Source organism: Cetorhinus maximus, chromosome 6 (genome assembly GCF_964194155.1).
Source record: "Cetorhinus maximus chromosome 6, sCetMax3.hap1.1, whole genome shotgun sequence".
Classification (NCBI taxonomy): Eukaryota; Metazoa; Chordata; class Chondrichthyes; order Lamniformes; family Cetorhinidae; genus Cetorhinus; species Cetorhinus maximus.
In genome coordinates, this window is record NC_135884.1 from 24,778,750 (window position 1) to 24,793,782 (window position 15,033).

Genomic DNA, 15,033 nt, shown 5'->3' on the forward strand with positions numbered 1-15,033 from the left:
TAAAGTTTATGATATTTCAGTTTCTACATTAATCCATGTGTATGTCCCAATCTTCTGCCTTTTGTAAAGTGATTAAAATGTGAGATTATAATTTGTTGTTTACTTCCTCCTTTGCTATTTGTGAGAATTCGTCAATCAGAGCAGCCTGCCTGATGGCATCACTGTTACTGGATCCTACAGTTCGCCTATTATAGCACCAGATTGAAGTCATATTGGAACAGGGGAAATTGACGCTCTAAAGTCCCCTAATTTTTTGGGGCAGTTTTTATCGAGGTAAAGGGCAAGTACCATCCTCCAGCAATGATTATAATATCCAGACCCGTGTTTATCTGTCCTCCTGTATTAGGAATAGAGATGTTCAGGAAGGTGCAGCAGTCTGGGCTGATTAAACTTGGCTGTTCTACCCTATTTCCCTTTGTGTTTTTCTATATTTATAAACATGATTGCAGTCAAATTGAACAAATATGTATAATTGAATAGTTTCAATAGGATCATGCATTGTGAATAAAGGAAAGGAAAAACTCTGAGAGGAACATGAAACAACAAGGTGGGACACAGAAGTGAATGTTGATAGGACAGATGAGAGTTGATGTTGATGAGAGAAAGGGGACAAAGGAGAGAAAGGGGACAAAGGAGAGAAAACACTGGGAGCGAAGAAAAAAGTGGACAGGTAGCAGAGCAGGAACTGAGGAGAACTTAAACGGCAAAAAGGATAAGTGGAAATACTTAAGAATGAGCAAGTAATGAGAATGATTAGGCAATTGCAGTGAGTTGTAATGAATGTTTGAGACTACAGTATTCTGAATCTTTAACATGGAATAAACTTTGGCCTGGATCTTCCATGAAGCAGCACTCATCATCAGGTTGCTGCTCCCCTTGAACTTTCACACACCTAGATGCTGCTCTGCATTTCTAGCTGGGTATTCCAAGTCCAGTTTCTCCAGAATTGGAGAGCGCAGCATCTATCAATGAGCTCCATTGCAGGTGCTGCAGTGTTGGGGGGAAGACAGGACATGCTCCCATTTTACTGCACCATCTACCATATGGTAAATTTAAAGGCCCAGCATGAATGTTGGTGAATGGGTGAATGGACGAATGTTCATGAATGGATAGATGGGTATAGTATAAGGGAGTTCAGCAGAGCAAGAGTTAATGTAGGACTGAGGAACAGTACTGCCCACAATATGATGTGGGGAGTCACTTGACAGTAGACTGTGGATAGAAGAGTTTGGAAGGAGTCAGCATGGAGACAGCACCCATGCAGAGCTGTACATTGGAGATGTACATAGTTATGAGTTGTCAAGAAACAGTTTATGTTCAACCAGACCTGTTTGGTGAAAGGTGGGTAGAGTGGCAGGTGCCTGAAGAGGTAGATGGTTTGGGGGGTAGTCAGTTCTGGAGGGGGGTAGTCAGGTCAGGCCATAGTCGGGGGGTTGGGGGGTGCTATTTGGAGTCGGAGGGGGGTGCAGTCAGGATTTTAGTTGGGCTTTCAAGGGAGGTGTCAAGGCGGTCAATGTGAGTGACTGGGGCAGTCAGTTATGTAGTTAACCAGGAGTTAGACTAAGATTTTTCTGTCTAACATTTCCTGGGTAACAATTCAGTTCAGTCCCACGGAACTGTCCAAAGTCTCCGACTCTATCTTAGAGACGGAGGCATTTGCCAGGGGTTCTGGGGAGCAGGGAAATTGTCCATTAGAAGTTCAAACTTCAAAGGTAATTCTCACAGAGGTCAGCACATCAGGACTTCCACAGGGTCCCAACGTACATCTTGGGTCCAGACGTCCAGTCTCCGTCAATCCGGAGACAGAAGATTTGGGCCATGGAAAAATAATAGCAGATATTACTTTGCCCACCCCCAAATCAAGTGGTGGAGATCTAAAAGTGTTGATTATTTTACCAAAGTTTGATTTTGGTGAAGGATAAAGCACTATTCTGAATGGTTGGGTGCTATTTTAAAATCCGAAGTACGTAAAGTTGCATTCAGTCTTGAAACCTCTAATAGCCATGTGTCAGAACTGCTGTTTAAAGCTGAGAGATGCAAAAACAGACACAGGAAATAATGATCAGATTTTATCACCAAATAAATAAAAATACATCTGTGATTAGCTAGCTTTCAGCACACCATGCCCATTCTGTGCAAAATGAAAATGCCTGGCGCATTGGCCCCTGCACAGGCTTAATAATTTATACACCATAATGAGATTTGAAACCTTACTAATTAATATTAACTTGTGTAACTAAAAGGGACCAAAACTTATTTGATATTATTTTAGGTGTATGATTGAGGCCAATAATAAAAACCCTCAAACCACACAAAGTGTAACAAGTTGTAGCTGTGTTCTGTTTAACATACTTTTCCATTTTAAGGTTGCACAATTATAGTAAGTAAATTTCCTTGTGGCACCTCTAACACCACTGTAGAAGCAGCATTACTTAAAGGACTGTGATTCAAGATGATGATCCACCACTACCTTCTCAGGGCAACTAGGGATGGGCAGGGAATGTAGCCTTGTCAGTATCGTCCACATTCCAAAAAAAAAAATCAGCCGTCTTAGTCTGAGAGAGAAAATTATGCCTGGAATTATAGAAATTGCCAAAGTGGTATATCAATTTTGTTTTAGTGTTGTCTCCTTATTTCACTAGCATGATGAGCACTTGTGAAGAGAATGCTGCATGCCATTGACAGACACTAACATCCTCAATGTGGCCTGAACGGTTGTAACATAACCACTGTGTGTCTATTGATTTGATGACTTGCAGTTGGTTTCCAGAAACTAGTATTTTATATATTTTTTTTACTGCTGACCATAAGTTTTGGCAGGTGGGAGGCGGGGGGTTAAATCCAATCAGTACTTTAGTATAATGCCTCATATAAATTTGCTTACCATATCTGAAAGTTAATCTACAATGAAGAACTGAAATGCCTAATTCCTTGCAAAAACATTTTTTTTAACTTAAGTGAATGCATTTGGGTTGTTTAATTTATTGTTTTATTTGCTTCATTTCTTTTTAAGCAGCATGTTGTAAGTGTGATAAACAAACAACTTGCAGCTGTATTTTTTAAATTTTAATTGTTCCTGTTTCTGCTACTTGATGTAATGTAAAATTGGCAGCAGTCTGAAATTTACCATCTCCTGTAGTCAATTTTCTATGCCCTAAGATTATGCTGATGTGATGTGGTGAAACAAAGGAAGTACTTGTTCTGAGTTTGGCTCCATTCATGCTGGAACTCTGTAAATGAATAACTAGCTATTGCACTATAATGGCTAAATGTTATAATTTAATAAAGTTAGCATTTCTACATTGTATAGTTTCATAATCAGTACGTATTTTTATGCTTTGAATCCTTTTCACATTATACATTCTTAAATTGAGTGACCTTAATTCATAAAGCACATATTGTGCAACACATACAGCTGATTGCATCAACTAGGAAATCATTATATGCAGAAGATTTGAAGATAACTTAATAACAGCTGAGCTGTATAGTTCTTCTGAAGCACTTGATGCAGCAGAAATATGTTTTTGCATTTAAAACACTAATCAGAAAAATGTAGCCATTTAACATTTGCACCATGGAGCTATAGTATCATGCTCAAATGCTTCATGAATTTTCTTACACACAAATTTCTTTTGAAATAAATACTAATCACTTTAAAGTAGGTTTACATGGATGTACAAAATCCGTATATAATTTCTAATTGTTACATAAGATGTATGAAATGCAATCTGATGTTTCTGTTTTGATGCAACAACATAACTATAGTACACTGAAGGACAAGTAGAATTAAAGTTTGAAAAAGATTAATTACAAAGTTAGAATTAAAGACTTCAGACTGTTGGGCAGGTTTTAGTACAGTTATAACCACACTTGGCAGTGCTCACATGCATTGTTAAATGACATAGACAAGCTTAGATCTGAAAGATTAAAGAAGGGCAGTAATGTACATGCTTCATGAGTAATTTCATGACAGTTCCTGTGCTGATCTTATCAATTCTGGTTTTGCACCGATTTCTTTCTACAGTGTGATATGCACCTGGCAATCATAAATGCATAGAGGTAGAAATTAGGCTGAGCCTGTTTTCAGGTTCAGACTTTTTGCTGCAGCGATGGTGAGCGCCAGAATCTAGAGTCCAAGGATTGATAGAAATTGGGCCTTGTGCCTCTCTGAATAATTGGAGTGGGCTAAGGGTACTGGTCATGCCTCCAAAGAGGAAAAATCAGTTTTGACTGCCTGCCTCATCGGAGGCGGCTCTCAGGTAAGGTCCTGGAGCTGGAGTGGAATTGAGGCTGAAAATGTTTGTGGGGGGGGGGGGGGGGGGGGCGCGGTGCGATGCGATGGGAGGAGATGACCTCCAGGTCCGTGGAGGTGGGGTCAACACTCCAACAACTCCAGAATTATTTATTATTTTTAAACAATTAAAACTTACCTGTAGTTCTATGGCCCTCAAGGGCCATAGAAGAATCCTGTCTCAAGCATACCCAATGCTTGACCTGCACATCAGAAACACACTTTTTAAGTTAACAAATTAATGGATCCTAATGCCTATTTTAGACATCTGCCCCTTCTGAAGTTGGCACAAGTTGGATCAGGTGCAGGAAGTGGAGAGTATGCTTTTCCCCAACATATTAGGACTCAAAGATTCTATTTTCACCCAGTGGCACTGGTGAACATCTATCCCTATATTTTTAAAGTAGGGTCAATTGTTCTGAGAAGGCTTGGAAGAGCTATCCTACCATGATGACATGCGAGTGATCTGAAAGAAATTTCCAACATAAACTGATCATTTCAATATGGTGGCTTGAAAGTTTGTCTAAGAACTTTTCAGGAGCAATTTTTACTTTTAATATGAGTATCATATTATACATTATATGAATTATTTGACATGAAATATGAAATGCTTACTGTAGTATTATTGACTATTCCAGTTTGGGTTGCACAAGTATCCAAGCAGGATTCCTTACATGAAAACCCCCACAATAATTTTCCATTTTTACTTTTTTTTTCTCAGGATCAAGAATGGTAGATACACAATTGCCTTTATGGCCCATCAATTTTGCTATGGGTACAATGGACCTGTCGGAACTCGCCAACCACTCTCATTCCTTCGATGTAAAGCCATTTGCTACAGTAGACTTTTCCACTGTCTCCACGGTTAATTATGAGGATCATGCTTCAACTTTTTACAGAATTGATGAGAATTCTTCAGACTACAAATATGATGAAAGATTTCTGGACTACCAAAGTATGTTATTTGTTTCATTATATTTTATAGGACGACAAATCTAATGAAATCTAGCTATTATTTTCACCATTTTTTTGTTCATTTTAAAATTTGGATTATGGTATTTGAATTATTTACATAAATAACACACTATTCACACCCTTCTGGCTAACCTCAAAGGAATAACAATGAGTTTAAGAAGACTAATTTGGGGAAGGGGATAACAAGTAGAATAGCTATTAAAGGCAACATCCTGAACAGATTAAAACAGCAATCAAGTGAAATAAAGAAGATAAACAAACTACAGATCCTGCAGGGAGAAAGACAAGGCAACATTCAAGCACATGTTAAATGCTTTATGGAGCCTTGGTCCTTACAATGCAGGTGCAGGGAATTGGGCCTGAATATTTTACAGTTAAGTTACAGGCTAATGAGGCAGAGAAATTTCATTGATTCTAGATAAGTGAAATTTTTTCTACTTGAATGCCAGCATTTCAAAACTGGAAATTCCTGATTGAAGCTGCTCACCATTATATGAATATCTCTACTTTACAATAATTTACTGCCCGGTGTGAAATTAGCCTCAACTTCCTCTAATGCTTAGTTGGCATGGCTTATGTGAATTTTGAATGAAAACAAGATTTATCTTTACGCAGGTACTATTAAAATTGAACCTTCTTCCTTATATGAAAAATCAGGAAAAGAACTTTCATTTTCAAAGTTACAAGAAGATTCATCAAATTCAGCCCTGTCTATTGAATGTAGAGTATGTGGAGACAAGGCCTCAGGCTTCCATTATGGGGTCCATGCATGCGAAGGATGTAAGGTTTGTTGAATTTATGTTACTGTTGCTAATCTACAAGGAAAAGCACTTGTACACAGTGCTACTATTTAAATGTTTAATCATTTGCTCATTTCTTTACACACAATTGAAAAATATTGTATGGAATAGTAAATAGCATTGCAAAGATCAACCTGATTTTTTTTTGTATATTTAGCCAAGGAATTTAAAACTAAGTAATAAGTACAAAAACAAAAGCGCAAGTTGTTCAGTATCTTTCTAAGATTAACTCTTTCATTTTATATGCATATGTTCTCTCCATGACATGATTTGATTTGCATAACAGGGCTTTTTCCGGAGAACAATCAGGTTGAAGTTGGTGTATGACAAATGTGACCTAAACTGTAGGATTCAGAAAAAGAACAGGAATAAATGTCAGTACTGCAGGTTTCAGAAATGTCTCGCAGTCGGCATGTCGCACAACGGTAGGTACATGTGAAATTGTCTCTCTAAAACTTCTGTACATGGATTTTTCACATTCTTCAAAAATTCAAAGGTTTAGAATACAGCAATTGGAAAAAGAGGCCTGTAAATACTAATAGAACAAAGTTAAATCTATCCTATTCCTTCTTTCAATCCCCATTCTCCTCACCATCACACCAGTCTTTAATTAAGGGTAGGTAGTAATGTTAAACTGTTCCTCTGATTCTCCTATTCTCCACTAGAAAGGGTGCAAGAGTGCTTTGACTCAACTGTTCCTCTCTGCGGAGACGTATCTTTCAGCAGTATTGCTGCAATCAGTAACTGAGCATGTGAAGATTCACATGTGTGGACTTGTATTTTACAGCTGAGCTGCAGCACATCAACACGTTCTACTTGTATTCATTCTTGGGACACAGGCATTGTTAGCAATGTTAGCATTGATTGCCGATCCCTAGTTGCAATTGAGAAGGGGTGGGTGTTGTAAGCTGTTGAGCGTAGTTCAGTAGGCCTTAAGGTATTTGTAGTCTTAGGTAGTTCAACAGTAAGTATTTAACTACTAGAAACTATATACGTAGGTACAGCAAAGGTCTAAGCTTGGAGCTGTCTTCATATTTGCTTCTACACCCTGCTCTGTCCAATACTACACTGGCCCCTAGGTGCTGGTCATGTGTTCTCTCACATCACTGTGTGAGCGGTACTGTACTCAGTCCCACGTTAAGTTTTTGTGTGCCAGACCCTTATAAGACATCTCCCCCCCAAATTTTTATCCAATGTATTTCCAACTTATCCCAGTTTACCCCACGTATTTACATCAGTACTACTACCCCATCTCCCTCCTCAAGTCTCTGAGCTCATAGGTTCAGGTGGTCTGGAGGCCTTATAACTCTTCCTATTCTTGTTCTTGCTACTGTCAGGGGAGTGGTAGGCTCTGTTGCTGCAGGTAAAGTTTGTTGAATTGGAGGTTGTTCTGGCATCTAAGTGTCTTTTCATCCTCTTTTTCCATTCTTTGGCATTGAAACACTCTTTGTCGATTCCCCAATTGTAGTGATAAATGGTGGTTGATTTATCCCGTTCTTTACGGGGCGGATGAACTCTGGGCTCATTGCTATGTATTTTTTTCCTCTTCTTCCTTCCTGTGGCTCGCAGTGACACATGCTGGGATGGAAGATGGCTCTTCCTGTTATGAGGGTGTGAATAGGTAGTAAACTCACCTTTGCATTTGGCTGTGTGGTGTGCTGTTGTCAATGGATGGCTGCTACTTGGTTCCAGCATCGTTTGTGTCGCTGTCATGCTGGCTGGGGATTGCAGTGATCTGAGGATTTATCTCTCCAACTGGCATCGGAGCCAGACGTTGAGGCTCTTCCCATTGCTAGTTCTTCTCTTGACTGTCATCTACTGGAGGTATCGTGGTAACCATCTGAATGGTTGGCTGATGTGACCAATGAGGGGTTTCTGGCCCTTGTGATGCCGTGCAAAGAGAGAAGACAAATCAGAACTGAAATCCCAATCGAGTGAATCTTTCTTGTTGGAGCTCTCGGGAACTTGCGGTTTTGTATAATTTACAACGGTGGTTGTCTTGACATTATCTGCTGTTTTGTGGAGATTCAGGGCTACACAGGCATCTCTGCTCAAGAGAGAAAAAGAGCGGTTAGGGATGACATACATCAGCTCGAAGATTTGTTTGCTACCATACCTTTTAATGGTTCCAGAATCATGCCTATGACCAGAAGTTGGATTCCTCCAGTCCATAAAGTGATGTCTCTGTTGTCCGTAGCCAGAGGTCTGTCAGCCACAGTTCTTTGTCCAATCGGACCGTAACATTTGCTCCTGTTTCCAATTTAAAGTTTGTGAGATGGCTATTTACTGAGATGCCCGCATTCCAGAACAAAAATTCAGGATATTTGACCTCACCCAAGAAGCATGGTTCTGTGTCCACTTGGTGTGCTGTCTTGACCTCATGAATCCTCTTGGGATCTTCTGTGCGTTTGATGGTTTGGCTTTGCACAGCTTCCTGAAGTGTCCTGTTCAGTTACATTGAAAGCATTGGGCTGAAATTGCTGGACATTGATCATGCCTATGGGGGTGCTTTGCTCCACAGTGCTGTTATGACCACAGAAACACCTGTCTGCCCCCCTAACTATGGAATCCCCTACCAGTGCTATAGTGATAGGGGATTCCATTGTTAGGGGAGCCGACAGGCGTTTCTGCAGCTGTAGATGTGACTCCAGGATGGTATGATGCCTCCTGGTGCCAGGGTCAAGGATGTCACAGAGTGGCTGCAGGACACTCTTTTGGGGGAGGGTGAACAGACAGAGGTTGTGGTCCATATTGGAATCAATGACCCAGGTAGGAAAAGGGATGAGATCCTGAAAGCAGATTTTAGGAAGTTAGAAAGAGAATTAAAAAGCAGGACTACAAGAGCAGTAATCTCAGGATTCATCCCAGTGCCATGTGGCTAGTGAGTGTAAGAATAGGAAGATTGAGCAGTTCAACATGTGGCTGGAGAAATGGAATAGGAGGAAGAGCTTTAGATTTCTGAGGCATTGGGAAATGGAATAGGAGGAAGGGCTTTAGATTTCTGAGGCATTGGGATTGGTTCTGGGGCAGGTGGGACCTGTACAACAAGGACAGATTGCACCTTAACTGGACTGGGACGAATGTCCTCGAGGGGAGGTTTGCTAGTGATGTTGGGGAGGGTTTAAACTAGATTGGCAGGGGAATGGGAACCTGAGGGGAAATTCAGACTGGAGAGGAGAAAAAGGGGCAGTGTGAAGTAGAGAAGCATTAACTGATAAGAAGGATATGTCAGAGAGTAGTATCAAGGTAAATAGAATATTTGGAGAGTTTGATAGAATTAGAGCAGGCAATAGAAAGTCATTAGATGGGGTTCGAAGAAGGGGGAAAGTAAAAAAAAAAAAGCCTAAATCAGGATTAATGTGCATGTATGTGAATGCAGAGAGTGTGGTTAATAAGATTGGTGAACCACAGGCACAGGTTGGCAAATATATGATGATATTGCTAAAAAAAGCAGCCTGGCTGAAAGAAGGGCAGGAAATACCTGGGTACATGGTATTTAGGAGAGTCAGGAAAGTTGGGGGGGGTGGTGGAATGGTAATATTGATTAAAGATGGCATTACAGTACTGGAGAGAGAGGATCTTCCATAGGGAACAAGGACAGAATCTCTCTGGCTAGAGGTAAGGAATGAAAAAGGTGCAAGAACATTGATCAATGTAGTATATAAACCACCAACTAGTGGAAGGGATGTAGAGAAACAAATTTGCAAGGAAATTACAGAGAGGTGCAAAAGTTATAGAGTAATTATAATGGGGGACTTTTAATTATCCAAATATAGACTGGGATACAAATAGTGCAAAGGGACAAGAGGGTTGAAAGTTCCTGGAATGTGTTCAAGATAATTTTCTGCAGCAGTATGTTTCCGGTCCAATGAGAGGGCAGGCACTGTTGGACCTAGTTCTGGGGAATGAGTTGGCCCAAGTAGATCAAATATTAATGGGAGAACCTTTAGGGGACAGTGACCATTGTATCATAAGGTTTAGGTTGCATTGGTGGTCATCTTCCGAGATTCTATAGACTCTGGGACAGTTCCTACAGATTGGAGGGTAGCTAATGTAACCCCACTATTTAAAAAGGGAGGCAGAGAGAAAACAGGGAATTATAGACCAGTCAGCCTGACATCGGTAGTGGGGAAAATTCTAGAGTCCATTATAAAAGATTTAATAGCTGAGCACGTGGAAAACAGTGGCAGAATCGGACAGAGTCAGCATGGATTTATGAAAGGGAAATCATGCTTGACAAATCTACTGGAATTTTTCGAGGATGTAACTAGTAGAGTTGCTGAGGGAGAGTCAGTGGATGTGGTTTATTTGGAGTTTCAGAAGGCTTTCGACAAAGTTCCACATAAGAGATTGGCATGTAAAATTAAAGCGCATGGGATTGGGGGTAGTGTATTGAGATGGCTAAAAAACTGATTGGCAGACAGGAAACAAAGAATAGGAATGAACGGGGCTTTTTGCAAATGGCAGGCAGTGACTAGTGGGGTACCGCAAGGATCAATGCTGGGACCCCAGTTATTCACAATGTATATTAATGATTTAGATGAGGGAATTAAATGTAATTTCTCCAAATTTGCAGATGACACAAAGCTGGGTGGGAGGGTGATCTGTGAGGAGGATGCAGAGATGCTTCAGTGTGATTTGGACAAGCTGAGTGAGTGGGCAAATGCATGGCAGATGCAGTATAATGTGGATAAATGTGAGGTTATCCATTTTGGTAGCAAAAACAGGAAGGCAGATTATTATCTGAATGGCTATAAATTGAGAGAGGGGAATGTGCAATGAGACCTGGGTGTTCTTGAACACCAGTCACTGAAGGTAAGCATGCAGGTGCAGCAGGTGGTAAAGAAGGCAAATGGTATGTTGGCCTTCATAGCCAGAAGATTCGAGTATAGGAACAGGGATGTCTTGCTGCAATTGTACAGGACCATGGTGAGACCACACCTGGAATATTGTGTGCAGTTTTGGTCCTTACCTGAGGAAGGATGTACTTGCTATAGAGGGAGTGCAGCGAAGGTTTACCCGACTGATTTCTGGGATGGCGGGACTGACATATGAGGAGAGATTGAGCCAGTTAGGATTATATTTGCTGGAGTTCAGAAGAATATGGGGGGATCTCATAGAAACCTTTAAAATTCTAACAGGACTAGTCAGGGTAGATGCAGGAAGGATGTTCCCGATGGTGGGGGAGTCCAGAACCAGGGGTCACAGTCTGAGGATATAGGGTAGACCATTTAGGACTGAGATGAGGAGAAATTTCTTCACCCAGAGAGTGGTGAGCCTGTGGAATTCATTACCACAGTAAGTAGTTGAGATCAAAACATTGTATGTTTTCAAGAAGGAGTTAGACATAGCTCGGGGCGAAAGGGATCAAAGGGTATGGGGAGTAAGCAGGAGCAGGCTATTGAGTTGGATGATCAGCCATGATCATAATGAATGGCAGAGCAGGCTCGAAGGACCGAATGGCCTACTCCTGCTCCTAGTTTCTATGTTTCTATGTTTCTAGGTTGGCCATGGAAAAGGACAAGGAACAATCCAGAGCAGAGATAATTAATTGTGGGAAAGCCAACTTTAATGAGATGAGAATGCATCTGAGTCGAGTGAGTTGAAGTCAAATGTTGGCAGAAAAGACGGTGCCTGAGTAATGGGCCACCTTCAAAGAAAAGATATTGCAGGCAACATCAAGGTATATTCCCTTGAAGGGGAAAGGTAGGACAAATAAATCCAGAGTGCCCTGGATGACAAGAGAGAGAGAGAGAAGTGAAGATGAAAAGGAAGAAGTACGACAGATGTCAGGTAGAAAATACAATGGAGAATCGGGCTGAATGTAGAAGGACCAGAGGGAGAGTGAAAAAACTGATAAGAAAAGCAAGGAGAAAGCATGAAAAGAGACTGGCAGCTAACATAAAAGGGAATCCCAAGATCTTCTATAAGCATATCAATAATCAAAGGGTGGTAGGAGGAGGAGTAGGGCTGAGTTTTTTTAAAATAGGGTGGCAGGGGGGGGACTTGCATGTGGAGGCAGGAGAAATAGTGGAGGTATTAAATGAGCACTTTGCATCTGTGTCCACAAAGGAAGAAGATGCTACCCAGGCTGAGGTGAGAGGGGAGGTAACTGGTACACTAGAATAACTTACAATTAAGAAGGAAGAGGTGTTAGAAAGGCTATCTTTATTTAAAATAGATAAGGTACCAGGGCCAGATGAGATGCATCCAAGGGTACCGAGGGAAGTGAGAGTGGAAATTGCAGAGGCACTAGTGATAATCTTCCAGTCTTCCTTAGTCACAGGGGTGGTGGCAGAGGACTGAAGAATTGCAAATGTTACGCCCTTGTTCAAAAAGGGGTGCAAGGATAAAACCGGCAACTACATCTCCAATCAGTTTGACTTCAGTGGTAGGGCAACTTCTAGAAACTATAGTTTAGGGCAAAATGAATAGTCACTTAGACAAGTGCCGGATAATTAAGGAAAGCTAGCATAGCTTCATTAAGGGAAAATTATGTTTAGCTAACTTGCTGGAGTTTTTTGAGGAGTTAACAGAGAAGGTTCATAAGGGCAATGCTGTTGATGTGGTGTGTATGGATTTTCAAAAGGCATTTGATACAGTGCCACACAACAGACTTGTGAGCAAAATTCTAGCTCATGGAATAAAAGGGAAAGTAGGTACTCTGATAAGAAATTGGCTGAGTGACGGAAATGGAGAGTAGTGATAAATGGTTTTTTTCAGATAGGAGGAAGGTTTCTAGTAGAATTCCCCACGGGTCAGTGTTGGGACCTTTGCTTTTGCTGATATATATTAATGACCTAGACTGTGGTGTTCAGGGCATGATTTCAAAATTTGCAGATGGTACAAAGATTGGAAACATTGTCAACTGTGATGAGGATTATCTTGAACTTCAAAAGGATATAGACATGTTGGTGGATTGGGCAGACAAGTGGCAGATGAAGTTCAATGCAGTGAAGTGTGAGGTGATTCATTTTGGCAGGAGGAATGTGGCAAAAGGAGTAAAAGTGATGAGGAAAAGGTTTTTCACCCAGAGAGTGCTTGGAGTCTGGAACGAACTTCCTGAGAGGGTGGTGGAAATGGTTCGATCAAGGTATTCAAAAGGGAATTGGATTGCTATCTGAAAAGAGAGAATGTGCAAGGTTACGGGATAAGGCAGGGGAGTGGGACTATGTAAAATGCTGTTTGAGAGCCAGTGCAGACTTGATGGGCCAAATGGCCTCCTTCTGCACTGTAAAGATTCTGTGACTCTATTAATCAGTTAAGGTATTGCTTCCCTTGGCCTGGAGTGTCCCTATTTCTGTGCTGTTTCACTAGCTGGACAGTGGGGTTTATTTTTGTACCATGGTTTGCTTTCTCCCCTTAATATGGATCTGTGCTGCAAAGGGATTTCAGATTGCCTGATAATCTGGATGGCTTTCTCGAGGGTTAGATCTTCCTTCGCTTGAAGCATGTCTGAGAGTGCATCGTCTGCCACTCCTACTACTGTTCTATCCCTGATTATCTCAGATTTGAGGTCACCATAATCACAGCCTTCTCTGTACAGCTCAGTGTTGAAGGAGTTGGCGGGTTCTCCTGGCTGCTGGACACGCTTATTAAATTAAGTCCTTTCAAGGATTTTGTTACTTCTGAAGTTAAAATAAGCGTCAAATGATTTTAAAACTTCGTCAAATTTTGCAGATAATTTTGTTGATTCCTTGTCTAGCTGTTATATCTCCAGCTGCCGGGCCCACCAAATAAAGCAGCGTGTTAACTTGTTCAGTTTCTGTTCTTTTATCCAGATCTGAAGCAATCATGTATCTAAGGAATCTCTTTCTCCAAAATCCCCAATTTTGTGATTGCTCTGGGCCTTAGATAAGTCCAAATTGATCTGGAAGAGTGGATTGCTGATCCATGGTTAAAATTTTTAAATTGCAGATTCAACTTTAAAAGATTTCCAAAAATCTGAAATGGCACTGCCGTACGCTTCTGCACAAAGGATTTCCCTGCACTTGCAGTGTTGCCATGCCCCCGCAGTAGTGGCATTGGTGATCTCAGTATTTAAATTTTTTTCAACAATGGCTGCCTGGATCGACTTTTTAGACACGCTTCTGTGTGTCTTTAGCACAATGTTCTTAAGCCTTGGAAGCATCGCACCCTGGCTTTTGCAAGCTTCCTACTCAGTCGCGATTAATTTTAAATTTTTTTCTTCTTTATTTGGAGTGAGCTTGGCCACCACATATTCAGGTGCCAACTCAGGAATCGGGTTTCTTGGACTGCGATTAAAATAACAATTTCTGACCACTGCAGTATTTAATTTTTTTTTCAGGACTTGCGTTGTCCAGGAATTTTTAGCTCACCCTGCTGACTCTGCACATATTGAACCTGGACTTCTACGAGATTCAATGGAGCTTTCTGCTGCAGTGAGGAATTTAATTTCTGCCTTCAGCTTCCAAGCCTTTCTTTGGAGCTTTTCTCTGGCAATTTCCTTCTGCGCCTTCGCTTCTTGAACTTTTCTTCAGGTCAGAATGCTTCTTTGATTTTTTTTCCTTCAGTTTTCCAGGATTTTAATTTTCTTCTGCAGTCTCTGTGAGGTTTTGAGTTGTTCCATTCGTTGCCACCATGTTGTAAGGTGTTGGGCATAGTTCAGGAGTTCTTATTAAGGTATTCGTAGTCTTAGGTTAGGGGTATATATGTAAATGCAAGGAGTATAGCAAATAAAGCCGATGAGCTGAGGGTACACATAGACATACGGCAACGTGATATAGTTGTTATAACAGAAACTTGGCTTAAGGGGCAGCAAAAATGGCAGCTCAACATCCCTGGATATAGAGTTTTCAGACAGGGATAGGCAGGGGGATAAAGAAGGTGGGGGTGTAACATTATTGGTTGAAGAATCAAATACAGCTGTGAGGAGGGATGATTTACTAAATGAGGCATCAAATGAGGCCATATTGGTTGAGCTCAGAAATAAAAAAAGAGACAGCC

The 15,033-nt window shown here is 41.0% G+C and overlaps 1 protein-coding gene across 2 annotated transcripts in view; it reads left to right on the plus strand.

Annotated features, from left to right (window-relative positions):
• The window catches only part of pparg (peroxisome proliferator-activated receptor gamma), a 150,460-nt gene that overhangs the window by 110,335 nt on the left and 25,092 nt on the right, over positions 1–15,033 (plus strand). For both annotated transcript variants that reach the window (XM_078543450.1, XM_078543451.1), the window contains exons 2-4: positions 5,013–5,246; positions 5,882–6,051; positions 6,353–6,491. In XM_078543450.1, coding sequence (XP_078399576.1) covers positions 5,021–5,246; positions 5,882–6,051; positions 6,353–6,491 — 535 coding nt within the window. In that variant the 5' untranslated portion in view covers positions 5,013–5,020. The remainder of the gene's footprint in view (positions 1–5,012; positions 5,247–5,881; positions 6,052–6,352; positions 6,492–15,033) is intronic.